General features: G+C 38.6%; 1 protein-coding gene across 1 annotated transcript in view; it reads right to left on the bottom strand.

Annotated features, from left to right (window-relative positions):
• Positions 1–2,910: 2,910 nt before the first annotated feature.
• GHR (growth hormone receptor) overlaps positions 2,911–27,323 on the bottom strand; it is a 256,156-nt gene continuing 231,743 nt past the window's right edge. Inside the window, exons 5-10 of the mRNA XM_014781605.2 lie at positions 23,392–23,564; positions 18,483–18,661; positions 13,114–13,279; positions 12,004–12,094; positions 6,249–6,318; positions 2,911–5,919 (exon numbers count right to left, since the gene is read on the bottom strand). Of these exons, the coding sequence (XP_014637091.1) occupies positions 4,948–5,919; positions 6,249–6,318; positions 12,004–12,094; positions 13,114–13,279; positions 18,483–18,661; positions 23,392–23,564 (1,651 nt within the window). The 3' untranslated portion in view covers positions 2,911–4,947. The remainder of the gene's footprint in view (positions 5,920–6,248; positions 6,319–12,003; positions 12,095–13,113; positions 13,280–18,482; positions 18,662–23,391; positions 23,565–27,323) is intronic.

The following is a 27,323-nucleotide window of genomic DNA, read 5'->3' as shown; positions in this document are numbered from 1 at the left end:
TTGTATTTTTTAGGAAGTTTTATGATTGTTTAATGGCATCACATAAAGATCCTTCATTCCAATTCACATTCATCTGAAATTTATTATAACTTTGTGTTAGACATGCTACTCTTCTTAGAGCAGCTTTTCCCAAGTGTTAATAAATGTAATAGTAGGTACTCTTTTACCATTATATTTTTCATTGTTGAATAAATTAGGAAATAACATGTTAAATTTAAACAGATTTTTTTTTTTTTCCCACTGTAGAAGCTTTAAAATGTCAATATGCACTCTGGCTCTCCCAGAGGGAAGTATAGCATGAGGTGTTTCCCAAATTTATTTGACTACAGAATCACTCATTTAAGAACATTTCAGGGAACAGGTATGTCCCAGAATCCATGTTGGTAAACCCATCCTAGGCAGTTGATAGGTGAGCTAACAACGAGAGAGTTATAAACATTATACAGAGTGGCTCAGAGGAGGAAATGATCACTTAAGCCTGGAGGAAATCCGGGGGGCTGCATGAAGGAGGTGTTTGAACTGGGCCATGAAGGATGAGGGGAATTTTGACAAGCAAGATTGGTGAGTGGGAGCTTTTCAGGTGAAGGAAGAGGCATGAGTGAGGACATAAAGATGGGAAAGCACAAACTGTTCAAGGAGTGGAAAGTGTCTCTTGCTACATCTGCAAGGAGATCTTCTTGAGTTCAAGTAAACATTCCCCAGATGACCACATTTGGCCCCAGCCTACTCAGGAGAACGTAGGACAGGAAGGATGTAGGACGGGGCAGCATTAGGCTTTCTGCTTTACAGTCGTAGTCGTGGCAACAGTCCATGCTGCAGTCTACATAGCCATTTATACAACTGTCCAGGATTTTCTTTCCCCTCCTCCCCCAAGTGACAGCTCAGGCACAAGGAAAGGAGACTCGTATTGGGCAGGTAAAGGAGTCCCTCAGGTTTAGAAGCTCTATGTCCCACTGGAGACAAGAGCTCTTGTTACAACTCCATGGGTGGCTTCCAGCGTCCCTCTATAATGCGATGCTCAATAATAAGAGTCGCCATACTCAAATCCAAAGTGTGGTTTATCTCCAAATATTTAGAGTTTCTCCCCATCCAGATGTAATTTGTCAGTCAGGGATCATTTCAACCATGAGCAATGTTGCCTATGTAACATAACTGACATAATACTCATTAGATTTCCAAGGGAACAGAGCTTGAATGTTAACCAAAGGTCAAATTCTTATTCAGAAGCTGTGCCCTTGACACACCGCTCTTAAATATTAAGCTAGCAAAGGAGATGGGGCAAATTATGTGGGATCTTAGATTCCAAATGAAAGACTTTGGATTTAAGTGACTTCTAGTTTTTCCCCCTATTTCTTAGCCTAAACAGAGAACATGAAAAGACATTTAATATTTTGTTGTAAAACTATATAAGAATGTAAATATCATAACACATGAAGAGATTTGTGTTAGTGTGTTTTAGTAGAACCATTGAGAAGTTTAAATATAGGAACACATGTGTAGCCATCTTCATCATGACATTAATCTTTCGAAATAGAAAGGATTGTGCTCTTTAATCCACGAAAGTAATTAGGCCTTCGTTCCCCTTCATTCCTGATACCCTGAAGCACCCCACATGAATGATAAGCCTGGATCATAAGGCTGAGTCTGGTATTATGTATGTAAAAACTAAGTATCTGGTGCTTAAAACAATGATCTTTTATTTGTTTTGTAAATGTTAAGGCAGCGTGTGTTCCAATGTCTTAGTGACAAAAGAGACACGATTTTCCAAACCTTATTTCCAAATAAGGGAGTAGGAAACCCTGAGGCTTCACTCATGGTTCTTTCAGGTAATGGCTGTTCCAAGGGCAGAAGGCAGCAGGTGGAGAGATTTTTTATTTGTATTGAATGTAAACCCTCTAGTATTATGAAAAGTTGTGGCAATTGCCTTCAACTTGCTGAAGCAATAGATTATTGTTCAGTGCCATCAATGCCATCGGACTCTCACCTCTCAGGACCCAGCGCCTGCACGGGAGCCTGTGATTTAGTAGCTAACCCACCTGGAGCTCCTGTAGAGGACTCTATGCTTTATGGCTTTACCGTTTTCTTAGGCTTCTACATAACCTACCTAACTGACCTCCCTCCCAGGCTTGACTTATTATCCGCTTCTCAAGATGACAAGTAGCTAGTCTGACAAACTGGCTTGTGATAATGCATGAATGGTAGAGGAGGAGCTGCTTTTCCTTTTTCCAGGCAACATGCTCAAGCTAGAAATGCAGCTTAAAGACAAGGTTCAAGCCCCACTCTCTCATCCTCACCCTTCCCCCCCTACCCCCCACATGTCAAGCAAGGTATGATGTGTCCAACAAAACATGGCTGTAAGAGCCTCCACCCATGAGGAGTTAGCAGGCTGAGAAGAGGGCGCAGTCCAGGCAAGCCAGCAGGATTTTTTTTTTTTTAAGTGAGGAAGATTGGCCCTGAGCTAATATCTGTTGGCAATCTTCCTCTTTTTGCTTGAGGAAGATTGTCCCTGAGCTAACATCTGTGCCGATCTTTCTCTATTTTGTATGTGGATCTCCATCACAGCATGGCTTGATGAGTGGTGTGCAGGTCTGCCCGAGATCCGAACCTGAGAACCCCAGGCTGCCTAAGCACAGAGGGAACTTAACCACTATGCCACTATGTCACTGGGTGGGCCCCCAGCAGGATATTTTTGAGCTGGGTTCCTGTTTCCTCAAGAAAGAGAGGTAGGGAGCTGCCTCCTTTGCCTCTATATATTCCAGCACATAACACAAATCTTCACACCCATTGCCAATGTGTTTAACCAAATGTGCTAAGCTCCCCCTACAGTGTGAAGAACTGACAGTATGTAGTCTGGTTTAGGATGCTTTTCATGTGGGTGTTTGACAACAGAAGCATACCACACAATTCCAAGAAAATAAATTTATTAAACTTTGAAGGAAAAAAATCCACAGACATAAAGAAAGTTAAATATAAACTGCAGGACACAACTAGTCATACTAGTGAATAATGGCTTGTGTGGCCAGCAAAGTACCAAAATGACATTCTGAGACTGATTGAGGTATTTAGCTATTTTTGGCTATAGAAATGTTGTCAGCCTATTGTGAAATAGTCAGAGTTTTCCCAAACACACAGTTTTAAGTTGAATTAGGTTCTACATTGATGAAATTGTATATGAAACTAAATTATGTAGCTCTTAGAGAAAACCATAGCAGCAAGGTAGCAGAAAATCTACTAAACATCTATTACGAAGTAACATGTTGAACTTTATAAACACCCAATTCTAGCTTTTCACTGTCCTTCCTGCAAGAAAGAGGGAATTTAAAATTACCAACCATTAAGCTTGTTTCCCAAAACGGTCTGAGCTAAATGGCAAATACTGTTTAAGTTAAAGCTAACTTTAAAGTTTTATTAACCTTTTAAAAAAAATACTTAAAGTGAGAAGCATTCTTTAGTGAGATGAGATTCTTCTCTTTTTGACAAACCTTTTGAGGAGCAATCCCAATGCTCCGAAGAATGATGTTTAGGTTATTCAGGGATTGAAAAATAATTTATAAATTACACAGGCTTCTCCTTCCCCTGCTTTGAGGCCAATCCACTCTGAGGAGAAATAACAAAATGATGAAATTTCTTCTTTTAATTCTTTAAATAAATCCTATAAAAGGCCTGGTGAGGAAGAAAGTTTCTGCTATTGGTTTAAGTAAATTTTGAGTTATCTGGGGGGATTTAAAATCTTGTTCCTTCTGTTTCTCATTACCATGAATAATGAGGATGTGTCTGGCTATAGGCTGTGAAACAAAAAGCTATTTCTTGAACTTTTTATTCCATTATCTGGTTAACTTCATTTCGACCTGCTTCAACTTACAAAGTGCTTCTTGTACCTTATTCCCTTCTTAGAACTATGAAATAAAATCAAGTTGTGTTTGAAGATACTGCTGCGGAGGCTCTAGGGCTTACCCCTCATGATCTGCGTGAACTCGGATCATGAAAAAACTCACTCCATGTGCAACTGCAACACTCAAGCAACCTGGTCAACAGGGACCAGCTATACTTTCTACTTCTCTTAGTATGTAGCTCTCTGACATGAACCAAAATTTGGGTAAGAAAGGGTTTTCTGTTTGGCTGTTTGTTTTTTGGTTCATGATAAGTTGACTTGTGCAAACATTTTAAAGTTTTCTAAATTAACAAATATTAGTTTAAAAATTCAGATAAAACGAGCATGTTCCAATAATGCAGGTAATTACAATCCTTTTAGAATTGTTTAAGGAGTTTCAGGAGGTATAAAAAGGGCCTTGTAAAAAACTAACTTGTTTGTTTTTCTTTAGGTGCACTGACCAGAGCATTAAACCAGCTTTAGACTGTAGTTGCTACATTCTTTAGACGGGTCTGCATGAACTACAGTACACAGTGTGTAGTGTAATATAAAATAGCCATGCTTGAAGTGTAAATTATTAAAAATATCTTTATCAATTTATGCCAAAATAAATGTTACATATCCAAACAATTTTTTGTCTTCTTACCTATAATTTTAGTTCCCAATTTAAAAAAAATTATCTGTGCTATGATTTGCATTCAATTTTCCTGAACTGCAAAAGCCACCTGATTTTTCGCTTTTTCAAAAAGCATGATTTACTATACATTAAAAACATAGCCATTCAATGCTAAGTTTCACAAAATCAACACCCACAATAACAAGACAATCACTGCCACTAAACAGTCTTTGAGACAATTCTTTAAAATATTTACAGTTCACAACGGGAATATCTATCTGATTAAGCATTCTTCTTCTTATTTTTTTAATATCATCTGTCAACATTTCAGGAAAAGGCATTTAGAATCCATACTCTCACTGCCAACAAAAAAGGGTTTAAACATTGTTTTGGTTTAAGCATTCATGCCCCAGCCAACTCTTTGCCATTAAGTATATAGCTCATGGGAAATCAAAGAAGGCTACGGCATGATTTTGTTCAGTTGGTCTGTGCTCACGTAGCCACACGATGAGAGAAACTCTTTGTCAGGCAAGGGCAAGGCGGTAGCATTGAGGACGAGGCCCTGTGGCGATTGTACTATATGAATGGAGGTATAGTCTGGGACAGGCATCTCAGAACTTGAAGGATGTTCTGCTGTCCCAGACCTGCCAGCAGTAGTGGTAAGGCTTTCTGTGGTGATGTAAATGTCTTCCTGGTTAAAGCTTGGCTCTACACGTGATTCGACCTCGACGTGAGGGGCCCCGGCAATGCACTTTTTGGCATCTGCCTCACAGAAGTAGGCGTTGTCCATGATGAAGTTTGCTTGGCAGAGTGAGACCGCTTCAGGATGCATGTCACACTGGGATATCCCTGCCTTGTTCTTTTGGCCCGGGGAAAGGACCACACTCCCTGCTGGCGTAATGTCGCTTACCTGGGCGTAAAAGTCGATGTTTGCCAGTGAACTCGGATTGCTTAGCTGAGTATGGGCAGCTGGATGAGTTGACTCAGTTCCACCAATAGGAAGTGGTCTTGGTTTGTTTTCCTCTGCTAGGATAACACTGGGCTGCTTAGTAGCAGGGGTAGCATTACTAGTAGGTGAGTCATTTTGATTTTTCTGGTCAAGGCACAAGAGATCTGCTTCCCCTTTTAACCTTTGTGGCTGAGCAACCTCTGAGGTACCATTACACATGTCACTGGCATTGAAATCAGTCTCCAGAATGTCAGGTTCATAACAGCTGGTACGTCCAGAGTCGTCATCCTTCGCCCCAAGGATATTAAGTGATTTCTGATGGTCATTGCTTAGAAGTCTGTCTGTGTCTGATCCTTCAGTCTTTTCATCAGGGTCATCAATATCTAGCTCAATGAATTCAACCCAAGAGTCATCATTGTAGAATTCAGGTTTATAGTTGTCATGAATAGCTAAGATTGTGTTCACCTCTTCTAATTTTCCTTCCTAGGAAAGAGAAAGAAAATGAAGATCTATGAAAAGAAACTCACAATGATTAAGTGATTTAACAAATAACAATCAGACACTAATTATGGTTACAATAAGAACAACAGTAACAAAAACATATAATAAAAAATAAATTAGTGAAGAAATTTTAAATACATAAGATCTTCTCATAATTTTAAGATATGTAATATTTTAAAAAACTTTTTTCCAGAAGGGCCACAAAAATAGAATGTGATACATATAGCTTGCAAAAGCTCTCAACGTAAGACAATGTTCTTCAGGTATCATTTAATTAGTGTTATCTATAATTTAGATAATTTATTAATTACCTTGAGGAGATCTGGATCAATTCCTTTAATCTTTGGAACTGGAACTGGGGGCAGAATCAGCATCTTAATCCTTGAAAACAAACAAAATTTTGGTTTGACATATCTTCAAAGTTATACATTCTCTTATTTCAAAAGATAGAAATAAAATACAGTAGTCCCCCCAGCCGGCCCTGGTGGTCTAGTGGTTAAGATTCGGCGCTCTCACCGCCACAGCCTGGATTGGTTTCCTGGTCAAGGAACCACACCACCCATCTGTCAGTTGTCATACCATGATGGATGCGTGTTGCTGTGATGCTGAAAGCTATGCTACAATTATTTCAAACACCAGCAGGGTCGGCCATCGCGCACAGGTTTCAGTGGAGTTTTCAGACTGACAGACAGACTAGGCAGAAGGACCTGGCCACCCACTTCCAGAAAAATTGGCCATGAAAACCCTGTCAATAGCAGTGGAGCTTTGTCTGATATAGTGCTGAAAGATGAGAGGACTAGGCAAAATGACAGGACAGGGTTCCACTCTGCTGTACAAAGGGTTGCTAGGAGTTGGAATTGACTCAATGGCACTAACAACAAAGTTCCCACTTATCCATGGTTTCAGTTACCCATGGTCAACTGCAGTCCAAAAATACAGTACAATTAAGATATTTTGAGAGAAAGAGAGAAAGACCACATTTATATAATTTTTATTACAGTATATTGTTATAATTGTTCTATTTTATTATTAGTTGTTGTTGTTAATCTCTTACTGTGCCTAATTTATAAGTTAAACTATCGTTGGTATGTATGTATAAGAAAAAACATAGTATATGTAGGGTTTGGTACTATCTGCAGTTTCAGTCATCCACTGGGGGTCTTGGAATGTATCCCCCATGAATAAGGGGAGACTACTGTATTGGCAGTACTATTACTTATTCCAAATATTCTGGTACTTTATATAAGTGGAATATGAGAAAGAGAAGGAAAATATTAAGTAGTAAATGATAAGGAAAAACTATAGAAGAAAAGAAAAGAACAAAAAAGCCCTCATCTGAAATCAATTTAAATAAAACATGGTTTTCCTATAATCTTCTTTTTTTTCTTAATGTCTCTTATTGACAGCTAGCATTAGCATTTGGGAGTGAGAAATTTAATTCCATCTGAAGTCAATTTCCCTTTCAGTTACAATGAAGGTAATTTTAATGTACATCTCATCAGTAATTTGCAGAGGAAGGAAGGAAGGAGGGAGGGACGGAGGAAGGAAGGAGGGAAGGAAGGATAGAGAAGGACAAAGAACCAACCCACATGGAGCCAAAATTATTTGCACCCTCAGAAAAGGATGGACTGGGATAAGTTCACACCACACAGCTCACGTTAATTAAAAATTATATAAGATGATCTCATTAACCAGGGTGTCACTGCAGGGTTCATTTCAGTTGGGACAGACTAAATTTGGACTATCGCTGACTAATCACTGTGGATTTATATACATAATTCTGTGATGCACTTACATTTTCTGTTCAAAATATTTAAATTAGTTTTTGACCATAATGCATTTCAATGTTTATCCTCCCTGTCTTGTGACTTATTGTATCCCCAGCACTTAGAACAATTCCTGGCACATAGAAGGTGCTCAATAAACATTTCCTGAATAAATCTGAATAAATCACTTATCTATTTTGTTAATAGTGTAACTAGAGTTTATGTTTTAAAACCAACATGGTAGCTCTAGAAAAAACTCAGAGATTATTCACTCCAACGAACTCACTTTGTTGTTTAAAAAAAAAAAAAAAACCCTATGTGTCAGAGATGCCACTGTTGGGCAGGGATGGTAACCTGATTTTTGGATATCAGCTGATATTCCACTCACTGTGAATGGACAATCCAGTCTACTCAATAGGGAACCCATTCTTTGAATATTTCTACCGCCTTTTTACCTAACCCAAGGAATACACCAAATTCCATTTTATAAATGACTTTCAGTAGCCTCTGCTAGGTTTACTCAGTGGGATAAGTATTAAAACGATTGTTACTAATGAATAGGAGATATGGAAAAAATATAAATTATTAATAATAACTGCTATTTCTGATAAACCAGATACCAGGAGATGTATTTTGCACTAAACTATGGGTCAGCAGATTATAGCCTGTGGGCCAAACCTGGCCTGCCCTCTGTTTTTGCAAACAAAGTTTTATTGGAACACAGCCACGTTTATTAGTTTACATCTTCTCTATATGCGTTCTCTATGGCTGCTTTCCCGCCACGGTGGCAGAGTTGAATAGTTGTGACAGAGATCCATGGCCCAGAAAGCCTAAAAATTTACTATTGGGCCCTTTAGAAAACAAGTTTGTGAACCTCTACACTAGATATTTTATTTAACCCATATAACTACAAGGGAGGCAGATGATATGATCTGCGGAAAGATTTAGAGATTTAAGGAATGTGTTCAAATCATGCACTAATACTTAATACAGCTGGGGCTTAAATCCAATGTACCTGACTCTATAACCCAGGCCCTTTGCCTTCTGTCACGCTGCTGTGTTACTTGGTTCTGCATCTCTAAATGAATATTTCACATGTTCAAAAACATACACAAATGTAACATAACCCTAATTATAGGAAGCAAAGATTCCAAATGTCTAATGCTTGACTTTGTAATGGGTGCCTCTCCTTTTTGAAGAGGATGATGCATTTGGGCACATGTTAGTAGTTAGCTTTCTAGGAGTTGTGGTTGACTTTATGCCAGGGTGGCAGACCTTGCAACCTATAGGGCCCAAGCAGGTCATGCAAATAAATGAAGCAGGCCAGGTGCAATGTCATAGGGAGAGACGGGAATGGTGACAAACTAGATAGTGTACATGCTTCTCGAATGGGAGAGCTGGTCCTTTGCTTCAGCACATGTTGCCATGCAGGAATATCAATCCAGTTTTACTAGATCTTTCAGTTTTTATGGAGAATCTGGAAATATGGATTTTTGTGTGAAAATTCCCTATTTTGTAAACATTTTGTAGCAAAACCTTTACTCGAAAATCAAAATAACATAAAATAACAAAACTCGGATCTACAGGCTGAATTTGGCTTTCAGCTTGCCAGTTTGCCTCTCCTGTTTTATGCTGATTCAGGTATTTCTTTCCTGATTAGTAACAGCTCAAATGGAGGAAACAACAGAGTATAGAGTAAAGATAACTTGGCATGAAACTATGTTTGTGACTTGGCTATCATTTTATTAAAATCCACATTACATGATAAGTTTTGCTACAGTTGACTCAATTATCTGGATTAAAAAAGGGAGAAGTAGGGCTGGCCTGGTGGCGCAGTGGTTACTTTTGCGCACTCTGCTTCGCTGGCCTGGGGTTCATGGGTTCGGACCCCAGGCTCAGACCTACACACTGCTCATCAGGTCATGCTGTGGACCATCCCGTACACAAAATAGAGGAAGACTGGCACAGATGTTAGCTCAGGGACAATCTTCCTCACCAAAAAACAAAAAGGAAAGTAGCTTAGATTGTGGACTCAAAAAATTTCAAGCAAAGACATGGAGGACCTGAAGCCCTTTACAGCCCTAAGGTTTGGGGAAAGTTGACACGGCACCTCATTCTTTGGGATGTCATTTTAATTATTAGAACTACATGTTTTTCCCACACCTGCTGACAATTATTTTCTACTATTTCCTACTTTCATTAGAACATGGAAATTTAGACAATAATAAGGATTTTTATGGGCAAATGAAAGAGAAAAATTAATTCTTTTCTACAAAGAACTTAATTTAGCACAGGAAATTTGAAAGTACAAAAAGATTTCAAAAAACTTTTACAATTTGGTGATTTTGACCTAGCGTCATAGTTAAGAACTTCATTATTCATAAAAAACACTCTTTTAGATAAAGGTTAATATATTTTCTTTGAAATCCTATTTGTTCAGAAGATTACTTTTTCTTACAAATATTGTTAACTAATATAGTTAAGCAAAATAACAAATTTATTCAGCCTTCACAATGACTCGAAATTGATAGCTAATGTTAAGAGTAAATTAATTTATAGACAGAGTGGGTTTATCTACTGCAGTTACATATAAATTAGCCCAGCAACTGTACAGATCAATGAATTCAAATTAATCAACAGAATAATTTGGCTCCTTTGTTGTTGGCATTACTTAAATATATAAATTACTTAAAATCTTAAAAATTTATTTATTTACTAAATTTTCCCCAAACAATTGAAAACTGTGTTGTCCTATTTTATAATAGATGTGTTTGTAAAACAGAAATATTGCTAGAAAGTTAGGTGCAAAATGAAATACTGCAGAGTGCATTTGCTTTCCCATTGGTTTACATTATAAAATTGGAGATGAAACTCGATGAAAAATAATCCTTTCTGCATTCATTTGGAGACTTTTAGCATGCTTGACACTCTAGAACTCTAGCATCTGAGAATTCTTCTTTCTACTAAAATTCTATTTTGATGTTTACAAATGCCATATAACTTCAAAAAACAAATTAAATATATTCACATAGATCCTATTTTGATTTGTAGATGCCTCTTGACTTCAGCTGGAGAACTTGTCTTCAATTCTAGGTAGGATGACCAACCATCTTGGTTTGCCTGGAACTGAGGGGTTTCCTGGGACAGGACTTTCAGTGCTAAAACTAGGGAAGTCCCAGGCAAACTGGGAGTGTTGGTCACCCCGATTCTAGGAGAAAGAGCAAGATTAACCCATGGGACTTTAAAAATATTCTAAATGTAAGAAAACTGGCAATTGGTACCAATAATTTTTTCTATATTTTGTATTAAAATTTCCTGTGCTCTGTACTGAGTTTCTTTCAGAAAGAAAAATAGAAAGATTAGCTTTTACAGCTTAACGAAAATGTAAAGGTCATATAATTCAACACCCTCACATTACCCATGAGAACATGGTGGCCCAAAGAGGTTAAGGGACTCAAATGGGATCAAATAGCAGTGGCAGAATAATAACTGGAACCAAAGTCTTTTCACTCCAAGAGAATACAGAATGGAACTTCTTCAAACTTAGAATTTTAGTTGTGTTTACAAAAGCAGGTAAAATACCAAATCATAAATACCCAAATAATTTAAATAAAACCTGAATTTACTTGAAATTGCCATCATATGAAGTCTAAAAAGGCTTTATTAGATTGAATTATCTAGGTAGCTTTAGTTTGCCACTTAAATTTTCTTGTACAGTCATGTGCTGTATAATGACATTTAAATCAATGACGGACCACATATACGACTGTGGTCCCATAAGATTAGTACCATATAGCCTAGGTGTGTAGTAGGCTAGACCATGTGGATTTGTGTAAGACACTCTGTGATGTTCGCACAATGACGAAATCGTCTAACACATTTCTTAGAACGTATCTCTGTCAGTCAGTGACATATGACTGTACATTAGGACTGCGTCAAACTCAGCCAAAAGCTCAGGCTACCTTATGGTCCTGGAATGAATGGGCCAACTTATTCAGGATTTTGAAGAAGTGAAGAGGCAGCTCTGAGATAATAGTTTTGTTAAAGTGGTGCATATGACAAGGTGTGCAGTCACTAGCCTCAGCCTCTTGATGTTCTATATAGCTTCCTAGATAGAACTGAAATCTATGAATTCTCTATGATGAACACAACAAAGTGGTTAATGTATAACTGGAGATAATGTTTTACCTGGTTAATTAAAATTTTTACTCATGATTTGCAAGAGGAAATATCAAACAACAAATGGAAACACGTTTGCAAAACTGGCGAAAACATATCAATTAGACTATATCACACCTACCTTTGCTGTTTAGAAAATATGAACAAAAATAATATCACTGTTAGCCCAAATATTCCAAGGATAATAATTAAGAACCATGGAAACCGGACATCTGAAACACACAAGAACAATATCTCACTCAGAGCATGAGGAACAGTTGAAGTTTACGTTTCACTTTCCTTTTTCACATAAAAATATTTTCTAATTTGTATTCATCTAGTAAAGTCAGTAATTTCATTTGATAACCACTGAAATAGAGTGCAACAACACCTGTACCGTAAATGCAGAAATATAAATTTCATTTCTCTGTAGCTTGTGATTGTTTCATATAACAAAACTCAGCTCCTCATCTGACCCTGTAAACCTTCTGCTTTTAATGGAGATGAGCTATATAGCCAATTCCCATTTGGGAGTGATAATACTTTATACACTTACTGTTCATTGTTAAGCAGCTTTCTTTATTTCTGTATCTAAAAGCTTCAATTCTTTTATTCTGAATTTATAGGTCTCATTTCTTTAAACTTTAATTATCTTCGTATTTCTCTTATGTAGGATCTTCAAATGTTCCATGTTACTCTTGAGCATAACTGGCACAGTACTTATTAAGCCTTCCTCCAGGTAAAAGCCACACCTAAACTTTGTAAGACCAATAAGCGCCTGCCATTGACTACCTATGCTGACTCAATGTTAAGCTTTCTCTTAGATGCCACATATACGTCCATCCATATGGATACAGAATTTCTTCACTATGAATTTGAAAAACATTTGTTCTGATTATAATGCAAAATGAACTCATTGTAGAAAATTTTAGAAATACAGAAACATATAAAGAAAAGAATCACTGAAATTTTGCTATCCAGAGATACTTTCCATTAATATCTTAGTGTATCTTCCCCTCTTTAACTTGCACCTACCCCAGGACTTTTCCTGAAGTCAATAATTTGAAAACTAAATCCTCCTTCCACTTTTGTAATGGATAATACCTGATATAGATAGTGAGCTCGAGGTCTCTTACCCTGACACTTGATACTAATGTATCTTGATCTGGACAACACCCTAACAATGTAGGGAATGTATCACCATATATTGACAAAAGCCACGTTGGCTGCCATTTTAAATCTTTTATTTTACCTTCTTCACATGCCAATGGGCTCATTTGAGGAAGTGTTACACAGAGCACCTCACTGAACTCGCCATATTTTTCAGAATTTCGTTGTCTGGATCTTACACGCACTTCATATTCTTTATCCAGTCTCAATGAGTACACTGGAACTGATGTAGACAATACCGGGTCCATCTTTTAAGATAAAATATAAAACTTATTGGTTAGAGAGTCAACAACTCAATGCAATAAACTCTATAAGGTGTTTCTGCATTTGTATTCAAAATAAATTTCTGTAAAGTAGGTAATATTTTATAATGCACTCGTGGAGTTTGTTATTTAAAGAAAGCTCAAGGCAAATAACTTCGTAAAGAATCATTTTGTTAAACAGATAATTGTCCTTTAATTTATTTTGGTGTAAACCGAAAGATATGATAGACTTGTTTAAAGAAATGCAGCTATATCTTTGCATTAGGCTGTCAAATATTCTGCTAAGATCAAAGCATAATAGAATTATTATAGACAATGACAGAACTATAAAGAAGACTACAGATATGTTGCCTATTCTTAGGGATATTATAGTTTTGTATGAAGACATAAAAACAGAAAAAAAACATATTTCCACACTGAAACAAATTATAGTCATATGTACATTATCTATCTACCTACCTACCTATCTATCCGGTCGGTCTATCTATCTATCTATCTATCTATCTATCTATCTATCTATCTACCTATCTATCTATCTATCTCTGTTCTTTGGAAATTCTGGGTAGTCATTCATGTGATCACAGAATTGCAAAAGGTCCTAAAAAAATCATGGTTGCCTTAACTGAACTTTCAAATAATTCCATTAGAAGCAACTACATATCTAATCTGCTTGTTCTAGAAGGTTTAAAACCACCTCAAAATAGTATGCTATTCAAAATTGGTGAAGAAAAGTCACTGGAGTCCTTGCGTAATGAACATCAGGGTACCACAACCCTTAAGGCCGGCATATCCTTTACCTTCCCAGGGAAGGGTAAGTGAGGCTATTAGACATTTAAGACACGTTGCTATCAAAGATGCAGACCTAACTAATGATAGTGTTTTCTTCCAAGTCAAATACTCAAACCAGGTATTCAATATGTGCTTTTCACATGTTTTCAGGTAGAACATCTTGTTTCTGTTTGTAGAAAACTAGGAATACTCCCTTTTTCAACAGCATGGGTTTTTCACATAAATAAGATTCTCATAATTTGTTTTATTAAGTCAGAAGCTGGGCCTTCAGCTTCTAAAACAAATTTTCCTTTCACCTCAGTTAATTTCTACTCACAAAGTACCTCTTTTTTCCCATATGTACATGGGATGGTTACCTTGTGTCTTTTATGCAAGCTTCTTAATATATAAAATATTTGTAGTCCTAAAATGCTTTTGTAAAGACAGAATTCTGAATATTAAACTTACTATTTTTCTTAAAGTATTTTTTAAAGCCTGTGTTTCCATTCTTAAAGCCCTATTTTCTCTGGTATTGCCACCAATATTATTTCTTTGCAGATTTCACTAATAACAGAACCAAAAAGGGGCCCTCAGTGATTCTACCTATGTCCCCTTCTCCATCTTCCCTCAACCTTCCTCACCAAACTCAAACTTGCTCACATGGCTCCTACAGCCACACTGAACCCTGCCACCTCCCTGTGAGGGAACACCTACTCTTGGCCAATCCTCAGTGCAAGTATTGCCGATATCCTAAGAAGTCTTTCCTGGCACTTTTCCCTACTCCATCCTGCCAGATAATATACCTCTTATATTACTTCTTGTATTTCACTGCTGAAATTTCTCTGTTACTTTGCAAATTCCCTAGGGGCAAACAATGCCTTTGTTATCTTTGCATTTCCAAAGGCCAGCACAATAGCAAGTATACAGTGGGTGCTCAAGAAATGGCTCATAAATGCCATCCATCCAGTCTTTAAAAAACCATAAATTCTCAACTTGGTTTAGTAGGTAAATAGATGTAAGCAACTACATGGTCATTAGTATTACTTTTACATTCAAAACATATTTAATAAAAAACAGAGGCAAAGTAATACCAAATGCAATATTGTCAAACAGTAATATGAATTCCTGATTCAAGCAATAAACACTAGCATTTTCCCCCTCTACTTACAAACCTCTCTTCTTTCTATGCTTATGACTCTTGTGCTTATAACAAATTAGACGGTGGGTTTCTTCAAGAGAGAGGTCAGTGCTTATAGATACACCCTTGATATTCATGACAACTCTGTCCAAGTTACCAAACTTAGAAATACCAAGAATATATAACTTCATTCATAAAAGGTAAGTAAAGTAAAAGTTAACTGACCCCTTCCGACTATCTCATGAGATTTATCAGGGGTGCAATGAAAAATGCAACAAAGCTACATTGGGATGCAGCCCTGATGGTCTCTTGGGTCACGTGCACCTGGCTCAGGGTGTGAGTTTCCTATTTGTGCCTCAGCTGAGACATAACTACCCGCCATGGACTTTCAGGGTTTAAACTATGATTAGTAAATCTATGAATGCTAACGTTCTGACTTACGTCTTTGCTTTTTCTAGGTTGTCAAACTTTTTTGTTTAAGACTCTTTTACATTCTTAAAAATTATTGAGAATCCCAAAGATTTGGTTTATTTCAGTTATACCTATCACCACTTACCATATTTGAAATTGAAACTGAGAAATTTAAAAACACTCATTTTAAAATTAAAATAATGAATTGGTTTTTACGTTAACATATTTTTATAAAAATTATTGTACTTTCCAAAACAACAAAATTATAGTGAGAAGAGTGACATTATTTTACATTTTTGCATATCACTTTAATGTCTGGCTTAATAGAAGATGGCTGTATTTTTACATCTGTTTCTGAATTAAATTTGTGAGGATGTGTTGTCTTGGTCGAAGTGCATGAATAAAATCTGATCTCACACAGATATACAGTGAGGAAAAACAGGGATATTTTAATACCCTTTTCAGATAATTGTGGAAATTCTTCTTGAACACCAAAATGAACACCAAAACTAAACAAGTGGTAGTTTCTTAAAGGTTAACTGCAATGTGGAATCTGAAACCTTACCAATGAATCTTTCATACTTTGTTACATTAAAATCCACCGTTCCATCTAGTACTTTGAAAGGACCATTCCCCATGCATGATTTTGGTTACATCATGTATTAGTCATTTGGAAAATATTCATTCACTGAGTTAGGCAGATTTTCTAAGTGTTCATACATTTTATTATACAATATATAAATAAACCACTTTCGCTAATATCACCATTGATCTCATCAGAAAAGTCTTCAAAGATTGGGAAAGCTATCAAGCTCATGGCTGCAGATAGATGCAAGTTTTCCAAAATTCTAATTTTCCCTTGAAAGCTCAAATTTTTTGATTGGCAACAAATACTGTCAATTGTTTTTCTTGAAGTGATATGGTCACTTCATTCTTTTTCAAGAGACATTTGCCAAATATTTGCTTACTCAAATATAAATAACCATTTGTTCTTTCAAGTAAAAAAGGTGTTCCATGCAAAAAGCAGCTAGTTCAGTGGGCAGTTCAGCCATTTAAGTGCTTTTCCTCAAGACAACCATACAACCTTGGTATGGAGCAGAAATGCTTTATGTGTATTTCCCATGTGTCAGAATATTTAAAAAGCTGTGTACTCAAAAGTTGAGCTTTAATAAAATTAATAATTTTTTACAGCGTCATCAAGGGCATTCTTATGTGAAACTAGCTCTCCTCCTTCTTTACCATGAGTGCATGGTGGTGAAGAAGAGTGTGACTTATCAGTACAGTTTGGAACTCCTGCCTTGATTTGCGCTAAGGCGATGGCAGTTTTCCCACCATTACTTTTGTACCATCAGTGCAAATCTCAACACAATGAAAAAAGGAAATAACATTTTAGTATTATTATAGACTATAGAAAATAGTCTTCACCTTGTGGACTCTCTGAAAAGGTCTCAGAGACCCTCAGGGGTCCAGGGTTCACACTTTGAGAACTGTTGCCCTGGGGTACCTAGCACAGTGTCTTGGGCACAGCAGTTATTTCAAGACCTGGTTGCTGAATAAATGTTTGATTATAGCTTGAATATAGAAAGTCTTGTTTGACTCAGCATCCAACCAGGCTTTCTTGTACCAGGTTACAGAACAGATATCTAAACTAAAATGATTCCGAAAACAGAACCTCAAAGCCCAATATTTAACTGTTCAAAAGCTGCTTCAAACTTAACTTTCCTCTAATGACAAAATTGGCTTCTTTTCCAGCAGTTCACTGAATGGACAGAGCCTGGTGTCTCAAAATTCTGGGAGTGAGGCTGTGCCAGGCTGCTGGGCACGACCTGATGACTGGCCAGAAACCACTTAGCTTGGCCAGAGCTGTGGCTGTGGTTAGACTGATTTAGAATTAGTTATATTGGGAACAGCATGATAATCCTGTTTTTCTTCTTGTTGTGTGCCATGTGGAATTTATCTAAGTGCCGAGTTCCCATACACTTGGCAGGGAAGTGAGGAGTTCAGAGGTCAACCAGTACCATGCTACTTGCCTACGTAAAAACCTCTTAGCTTGATTCTCCCCTGAGGTACATAATAAAACATCCTTCTGAAACTTCTAAGGGACAAATTCCCTCCCTCTGTTTCCCTCCTGGAGTCACTTGAGAACTTATTTTAATGGGGGTCTTGTGAGCAGTAGCAACTAAAATCATGGGAGAATATTTAGCCATAGCTCACTGTTGACCTTGATCATAACCCTGTCCATGTTTAGCCACATCCTCATAGACAGCTAAGTGACTAGAGTATAGGACTTTATTCTAAAGTTAAACTGGACACCAAGGATGACTGGGGAAACAGTTTTCCTTTCCTTCCATATAAGCTCTATGTAAGTATCTGCTGTCGGACAGAATTCCAAGATGATATTTTACTGATTATGTCAGTTTTCCTCAAATAAGAAATTATGGAGGGGCTGGCCCCGTGGCTTAGTGGTTAAGTGCGTGCGCTCTGCTACTGGCAGCCTGGGTTTGGATCCCGGGCGCGCACCGACGCACTGCTTCTCCGGCCATGCTGAGGCCGCGTCCCACATACAGCAACTAGAAGGATGTGCAACTATGACATGCAACTATCTACTGGGGCTTTGGGGAGAAAAAGGGAAACAAAGGAGGAGGATCGGCAATAGATGTTAGCTCAGGGCTGGTCTTCCTCAGCAAAAAGAGGAGGATTGGCATGGATGTTAGCTCAGGGCTGATCTTCCTCATGAAAAAAAAAAAATTATGGAGCATATAATATGAGTGTGTGGTATTAGGTCAAAAGGAAGTCTCATTATAAATGAGAGGGGATTGTTGAAATAAAAAGAAAAGTTAAAGATTTTTAAGTGTGAGATGTAAAACTTACCATTTTCCACTGGGTCTCATTCACTTCTTTGTATTGCAGTTCATACTCCAGGACTATCCATCCCTTCTGAACATCTGCATTGGGTGGTGGTTCCCATCTCACCTGGATATCTGCATGAATCCCCGTTAAACTGATGTTCAGTAAAGTCCAGTTGAGGCCAATGGGTGGATCTGGTTGGACTGTGCATTTCAATAGAGAATTAGTACACAGAGAGACACAGCTGGATATTAATAGAGTGCTTTCTTCTCAAGAGACCCAATAACTTTACACATTTTTATTATTCATACTCTTAATTCTTCCAATATTCCTATTATTATACTCTCACCTTATGAGAGACTGTCATTTTTTACTGGATGTCATTTTTTAAAGGATGATCTGTTTTTAATTTTAAAAACAGTCCCTACAAAAAAATTCCTTTTTGAGTCTAAAATCCGATCTATAACTTTTCTTGAAGATCTGTCATGTTTTACATTTCTTTTAGCTCTGATAGGATTAATGCGTTGGGATTTTGGCAAAGGAATTCATTTTAACTCAAAAGTGATAGAACAGAGTCAGAAAGACCTACAATATTTAAACATGTGGCTGTTTGGGAGATAGAGGTAAAAAAATCTTTTTTCTTCCAACTGTTTATGACCTGGGACAAGCACCTTGTCTTATTCATTTCTATATTGCTACTAGTACAATCCTTCTGACATGCAGCAAATGCTCCTTAGCTTGTCTTCCTAGCCACATGTGACCATTTCTTCAGACATAAGAAGGAAGGCATTATACTGCTCTCTCAAATAGTTGTGACGATTCAGTGTTTTCTGTCCTTTACTTAACTGTAGGTGAACAATCTGAAATAGTGTTTTGCTTGGTTTCTACTGACATACTGTACATTCTTAGGTAAATCTGTTGCATTCTGCTTATTAGGACCTCAGAGATCACAATTTCCCAAAGGTTGATGAAGAGAAATATGGATTCCAAAGCTAGGAAGTATATCTAAATTTATATTCTAGATAGTCCCTGATAAATTAGTGCTATTTAGGTTTCAGTACCGAGGTTTTCAAAAATCACTTGCAGATACAGAGCAAAATTTACTTTCCTTTCTTATGCCGAAGGTCACCCGGGCGTTGCAAAGTCTGGGTCCCCAGGGTTGGTCAGAGATAAGTCTACAAATACATGTTGTGAGGAGCTCTCCCTGGCTGTTAAAATCTGGTGGCCAAAGGGGAAAGCTCTTGTATTCACCTGAGGTGGAAACACTTACTGTGAAGGAGCATGCCATTGGCCAGCCACTGTGGAGTGGACATCAATTTTTAAAATAGAGAGATTTTCAAATTTGATTAATTATGACCACACTTTGGAAGTTAAATTGGAGGGATTTGCAAAATAGCTAAGCTTCGTATGGTCACAGTAATGACAGTACTGTGCCATCCTTTTGGATTTCCTGGGGATTGAGGAATTCTGATAACCAAAGCTTAACCCTTTTTTTTTTGTGAGGAAGATCAGCCCTGAGCTAACATCCATGCCAATCCTCCTCTTTTTGCTGAGGAAGACCAGCTCTGAGCTAACATCTATTGCCAATCCTCCTCCTTTTTTCCCCCAAAGCCCCAATAGATAGTTGCATGTCATAGTTGCACATCCTTCTAGTTGCTGTATGTGGGATGCGGCCTCAGCGTGGCTGGAGATGCGGTGTGTCGGTGAGCGCCGGGGATCTGAACCCAGGCGGCCAGCAGCAGAGCGCGCACTTAACCGCTAAGCCACGGGCCCGCCTGAAGCTTAACCCTTTAAGTGACCGAACTATAAAAATGTTTCTGATGGAAAATTTTCTAAAACTTATTACTCATGTTGCATGTTAAAAATTTCCCTTTTTACTTTAAATAGAGGGTATGGAACAGGGTCCTTTTTAAGAAGGCTCAGTATCACTATTATGTGCATAACCTCTCCCTTACCTCTATACATACTTCCATGAGCTGTACTTGACAACTCCTCTGAGATGTTTAAAAAGCATCTGAGACTGAATACATCCCAAAACAAGACCCTAGTCTTTCCCCCGCAAACCTGCTCCTCTTTCCTCTTCCCTATCTCTGTTAATGGTGACTTCCTTCCTCCAGTCACTCAGGATAAAAATGGTGAATTCTTCCTTGACGCATCTGTTTTTTGCCACCCCACATTCTGTCTGCTGTACTTGCTTGATATTCCCAGAATCCAACAACTTCTCACCACCTGCACCTCTATAACCTGGTCCTTGCCATTATAATTTTTTACCCTATTGCTGTATTAGCCTCCTAACTGGTCTCCTCCTATGGTCTTTCTCCCCCTTCAGTCTATTTTCAATACAATCCTCACAGTGATTATCTTCACACTTAAGTTAGATCATACCACTCATCATTTAAAACCCTCAAAAGGCTTCCTATCTCACTCCAAGTGGAAGCCAAAGTCATTACAATGGCCTAAAGGGTACTACAGCTTTGATCTGGTCTCGCCACTCTCCTCCTTGCTCACTCTGTGCCAGCTCCACCCCAAGCCCCATGCTGTTCTCTGAGTGAGCAAAGGCACGCTCCCACTTCAGGATCTTTACCCTTGCTGTGCCCTCTTGCTGAAATGCTCTTTCCTCTGATATACACATGATTGTTCTCTCATTTCTTTCTTATTCAAGTGTCACTGTCTCAGTGAAACCAACTCCGAAAACTCTATTTAAAATTGCAACCTCTCCAGCACTCCTATTCTCTTTCCGTTAGTTTTCTTCTTTCTTCCACCCTTACTGGCATAAAATCTCATGAGGGCAGACTCTTTCTGTCCCCAGCACCTAAAACACTGCCTGGCCCAAGGAAGAGACTCAATAAATATTTGCTGAATGAACAAGAAATTTCTAACTAATATATTACTCTAAATCCAAAGAATAGTCCTGTGAGGTAGTAGTGGGGTACGTGCATAATACAGGAGGAAGCTGAGGCTTGTGAATGACATCCTAAGATCTATTAGGGTCATCTCAGTTCTTGGTTGTCTCTCACTCTCTGCTCCCTCCCTGCTATTGCCATAACTCTGCCCATTATCATCTTTAGCCTTGATCATCACAGTCTTCTAAACTCTCTACCTCTAGTCTGTGCTACTCCAATCTACCCTCTATACTGCAGCAAGACGAATTTCCCTGGGACATTAGTGACATGACAGGTAGTACAATACCTTCAAGATGGACTCTGGAGCTATGCTGCCTAAGTTCCAATCTCAGCTTGACCTTGAGCTAGTCATTTAACTGCTCTGAGCCTCAGTTTCATCATCTGTAAAATGGGGATTATAATAGAACCTATCTCACATGGCTATTATACTTAACACATGGTAAGTGCTTTGTAAGCTATTACTCTCCTCATGTAACATACTCAGTTCCCCGCTTAACATATTCAAATGCGCCTCTTGGCAATAAGATAAAGTCCAAATTTCTTTGTGGGCTACACAAGATCATAGATGATTTTTCTGGCTGACCAGTCGGGCCTGCCTAACTGCTCTTGAGTCCTGGAATATTCTGTGCTGTTTGTCACTTTTGGAACTTAGTAGTTGTTGGAAGACACAGTCCATCTTGTATATCTGGCAACTCCCACTGCTGCTTTAGGAAGTAACCGAACTATCTCCATCTCTGTGCAGCTCTTCCTCAGCCCTGAGGCCCAGTCAATCATTTGCACCTTTGGCCACCACCTTGGCTAGGACCATTCCACACACTTTGAGTCCAGCACCGCCTGCGCTGTATTGCAATTATTTGCTAACACACTCGACTTCTCTACTTGACCATATCTTATTCACTCTGTAGCCACCAATTCTAGCACAGTGCCCAGCACATGGCAGACCCTCAGTGAAAGTAAGTCAGGTAACAAGTAGGGCTGGCTATTGGCAGGGACAGGGCTAGAACATGGGTCTTGACCCAGTATTCTTACTACCACCCATTTAGCCACTCAACAGCTATACCTATTGACATTAGGACACATACTAAATAGTCACTAAACTATGTAATTGGGTTCTCTTTTCTGCCTGTTACAGTTTTCTCAATCTTCTCCTTCAAAGGCAGGCTATCAGATTTATTTGTTTCTGTCTGCAGCCTCTAGCCATATTCTCTCAGTCTCTTCCAGTCTGCTGATGACTGGGAAACCACATACAACAAGGGCACATCTGAGACAAGCTCCAGGGAATTCCTATAAGCAACAAATGAGCTTTTGTGGATAGATTTTGAGGCACCAATGTCAGCTACTCAAAGTCTTCCTTTGATTCTTCCTATTTTGCCGTTGACACTATTGTAGTATAAACATGAATATTCCAATTATGCTTGTTTGCTTTGTTTTGTTTCATTTCCCTTTGTGTCCACATGATGGGCAAGGGATAATCTGTTTGGATCTTCACTTAGTTCATTGAGCTGATTATCTCCAATCTCTGTCTTGAGATCTTATAAACATGTCTTTATACTGATTTTGGCTGTTTTGCAAATGTAAAATTCCAGAATTATTATGCTTTGTGATAAAGAAACTCTAGGCTTTTATTACAACAGTGATAGAGATCAAAGGCCAACATACTCAGTAGATGTGAAAAATCATATCGAATAGTGAAGAGAGAAGGAATCTTAAGAGTACATTGAGTTTGCCCCTTGCAGTGGCACACAAGAATACAATCCAGCATTAAAGACCTCCTCAAGGAAAAGACTCCACAAGGCTCCAATTCTTTTCTTTACAACATTTACTACCAGATTGTTTTACGCTAGAGCTTAAGTTCCCCCTGCCCTCTTCCTCTTATTCACCAGCAGATCTCATGTCCTGTAAAGCAGACCTCCATCCACCTAGAGAGTAAAATGACAAAGTCTGCCTGCTCGAATATACTTGGACGTTGCAGGCTTCCCTGCTTCTCTAATCTAGAGCCATGCCAAATAAAGCACAAACCTGTGATTTACCTATTTCCTCAACAGAGAAACACTTTTGATCCACAGTACCACCATTGCTAGTTAGCTTGATACAGTAGGGTATCCAAATGGAGGTATAAGATGAATTAAAGTAACAGCTGTTTTCTCCAGCAGAAACATAATCAGGGCATTCTTTCCATTCTTGAGTCCATTCTTGAGTGCTCCTGAAATGGAGGGTAAAAAAGGATGAATTGTTCCAAAAATCATGCCATAGCTTAAGTCAAAGCAAGGTGCTCGACAGTCAGACTCAATAAATTGGAACACCAATACTTTGTGAGCAAGTATTTTAGCGGCGCCATTTCCAAGAAGTATCATATCTATGGACATCAGCAAAGTCTGCAGAGCAATAGGAGGCCATTTGGTACTTCTGCCTATAGTAAAAGCATCCATTCATTGGCTGCATAGGATGTGCCAGCTCCTAAATTAAGTGACTTATTGGTAGGTACTTTATTATCCCCATTCTACAGATGAGGGTTCTGAGGCTTAAAAGTATTCCTTTATCAAAACACTTCAGAGAGTCAACTCCCAAACTATACAGTTCCCAGACAACAGTGAGTCTTTGGACCTGGGTGTTTCCCCAACTCACGGTGGGAGGCACATTGATGGCATTCTCCAGGCTGGTGACACTAAGGCCTGGGTGGCCTTAAGGTGGAAAATTGGCTACCCTACTCTTAACCACTGCATCCTGTGTCCATCTCCCCAAGGCTGTCCTATGCTCAGGAAAGTTTTCCCAATGCCTTGAACTCCTTCCCATACTCCTGATTTTTTCTTAATTACATGAAGAGCCATGAGACCATTTCAAACATGCTGGACATCCAGGTGACATTTATGAAATATGGAAATCCTAGCCATTTTTTTCCCCATCCCTGAAAGAGACAAAAAGCATGAATCCAGAAATGTAAAAATCTTTCCAAGCCCAGAAAGCATTTTTCTTTCCCATTTTGTAAACAGGAATGGACATTTAATTATAGTATTAAAAAAAAGGAAAACAAAAATGAGCTGAATTGAATCAATGTGTTTGCCTATCAGTTCCTTTTTTTTGGTTTCTCTACAAAGAACAAGCTCATCTTTCCCTATATCTTGGATCAGATAAAAACAAACAAACAAAACAAATCATGGAGGATAGATGGACACATGAAGAAACTGAAGAAATCAGAAAAGCTACATCACCATATTAACGTTCCACCATAGAGTTATTCATCTCCATCCCACCTTACAGAAAGCATCATTTACCTAGATGACTGAAAATAACAGCAGGATGTGTTTTGAATGGCAAAGAGATGCAAGGAAGGAAATCAGAGTTTTGGGAAAGGAAATTCTCTGGTCAGCTGCCACCGAGACCTGAACAAAAATGCAGAGCAATCAAAAGATCATGCCGACTCAAGTCCACCATAGCAGGAACAGAGCAAACGTGAAAGAATGTGACACAGCTCTTCAAAGTCCCATCTGACTGACTGACTGAATGAATGAATTCAGCAAACCATCTTTGGGTGCCTATTATAAAAGCATTATATTAGCATTATATCTGGCACTAGTGCTGTGCAGATATAATGATTAATAAGATTTGTCCCTACCTTCAGCTCAGAAATTACCATCTGAATAGTTTTCTTTGGTTTCTTGTATTCATTCTATTGATATTTAATGAGCATTGATTATATAAAACACTATGCTGGACAGCATGGAGTCTGCACATATGTCTAAGGAACTAGTCTTGCCTCAGGAGAATGACTAAAACACGGTATTACAAACAAATGCTCACAAGTAGTGCTTGTTAGGCTCCCTAAGAGTTCAGAAGAGGGACTGATTGCTCTGGCTGTTCATGGAAGGCTTCAAGATGGAGGTGGTGTTTCTAGCAATCTGGAAGGATGGGTAAAAGTTTTAATAGAAGGCAATAGAGAAAGAAAGAGAGGGAACAGAGTGGTCAAAGGCATTGAGGTAAGGACGTATGGGCTTGAGTGTGGTGAGGGGTGCAGGAAGCAATGGAATGATAGGCAAGCACTTTCTTAAATTAGAATTGCTACTTGGGTGGGGTAATTTATTATTCCCTTGTTATTCACTAGGCTATCAGCTGAGAAGAGGGTTTATAAGTCAAGGAGACATCAAACCAGGTAATCTGTGGCTGAGGAAGAAGAAGGTAGGAATGACCCTGTGCTAGCCAAGGTGCCTGGGGCTGGCAGGCCAGACTGTGGAAGTCTGTGAGCATCCCTCTGGGGGATGGGTGCCGGGCAATAGTGGACAACGAGGACGTCGCAGGCTGTCGGGAAGGCAGGCACTGGAAGGAAGGGAGGAAGGAGCTGGGAGAAGACACATGTTTCCTTCTTTACAGCTGTTTCTCAGGCTGGTCTATTTGGCATTAGGAAGAAACGTGTGCAGTATCAGGGGGTCCTTGAGACAGCTGCTCATCAGCTGTTGGAAAGAACTTGGGATTAACATGGCAGAAACACCAGGGTCTGAGACAGTGAACTGTTGCTTAAATTCTGGTTGAGATCCTTAAAAGTTGCATACTCTTGGATGAGAGGGAGATTCATCTGTGATGGGAAAAGCACGTAGGTAGAGGGTGGAAGAAAGGATACAATATGTATGTGTATGTATTTAATAGGAAAAAGATAAAAAAAAACTAGGGATAGGTGGGTCATTGAACTATAGTACGGTTTATTTTGGTTTATTTTATCTTGAATTTCAAACTAAATAAGAGTGCCTTAAAGAGAATGGTAGAACAAGATTGCCCAGGGAATGAGGCTTTCATATAACAGTAGAGGGGAGAACAAATGTATTTAGCATAATTGATAGTATTAAAGTTAGTATTAAAATGTCCTAGCGATGAGGGCCAGTGCTTAGCAGGTCTGGATTTGTAATAGGGAGGTTAGCTCTGTGTGTCTCACACAGTATCTCAATGTTAGCATGTCAGTACCCTGGTCCCCAAGGGGACTGTAGGAAAACCCTGTTTAGATTATCCCAAATCCATTAGCTCCACAGAACAAACAACTTAAAGCACTCATCTTAAGCATGAGGGATCAGAAATAGCTATTTCAAAACACAACTCCCAACCCCCTTCCTCATTAACCCAAGTTGAATTTTATATTAAATAAATATTTAAAACTTATTTTTAAACTATTAAATTTAGACCAAAAAACCAAATGGACTCACAAAACAGATACTCTGATGCCTGCCTTCACTGGGTTGAATTTCTATACAGACGACCAAAACCAGGTTATGGGAACTACTCTCTCTTTCCTTTAGTCTCAAGAGTTAAATGCTTTAGATTTGCTTCCAAACTATCTTGTGAAATAGGAGTGAGAACTATAGAAAGAGACTATCAATAAAAATCAGAATAAAGAGCAGAAGAAATGTTTTCCATCTAAAGACAACCAATTGGAAGAGAAATCATAAAAATAAAACATCATTCATGTTCTAAGAGCAACTGTTCTTCATTACATACAGCTCATGTGTTTTAGGCTTAAAATTTAACATTTTCCTTAGAAAAAAGAAAATAAAGTAACAATGCCCTTTCTCCTTTCTAATTTCCGTCACAACCTTGCATGGAAAATAAACTTGCTTCTAAAAGGCCAGGGTAATTTGTTGAGGGGGCTAGTGTGGCGATGGCAGAGGTGGGGGGATACAGTCTTAGGAACTGTCTTCACATGCCCACTTCTTTTGTAAACAAGGCATTTGCAGGCAAGAAACTGAGAGCAGAGCATCTCTGACAGGCTCCCCAGAGCCTCCTTTTGCTGTGCCTGTGATTTGCATTCATGCTGAGTCCCTTCCAAGCTCAGAGGCTGAATCTGGCAGGGTCTCCATCACAGGGCGGCAGAGACTGTTCTGAGTTAGCTGCCTCTCCTGCCAGCTCACCTGGCAGGGAGCAGAGCCAGCCAAGCGTGCAGCTGCCTCTGGGCCTTTCTTGCTGACAGCCTGACGTGTTTAGA

The sequence above is a fragment of the Ceratotherium simum genome, chromosome 18 (genome assembly GCF_057802395.1).
Source record: "Ceratotherium simum simum isolate JZ-2026a chromosome 18, ASM5780239v1, whole genome shotgun sequence".
Classification (NCBI taxonomy): Eukaryota; Metazoa; Chordata; class Mammalia; order Perissodactyla; family Rhinocerotidae; genus Ceratotherium; species Ceratotherium simum.
The sequence above is the reverse complement of the archived record's forward strand: the minus strand, read 5'-3'. Positions and strand labels throughout refer to the sequence as shown.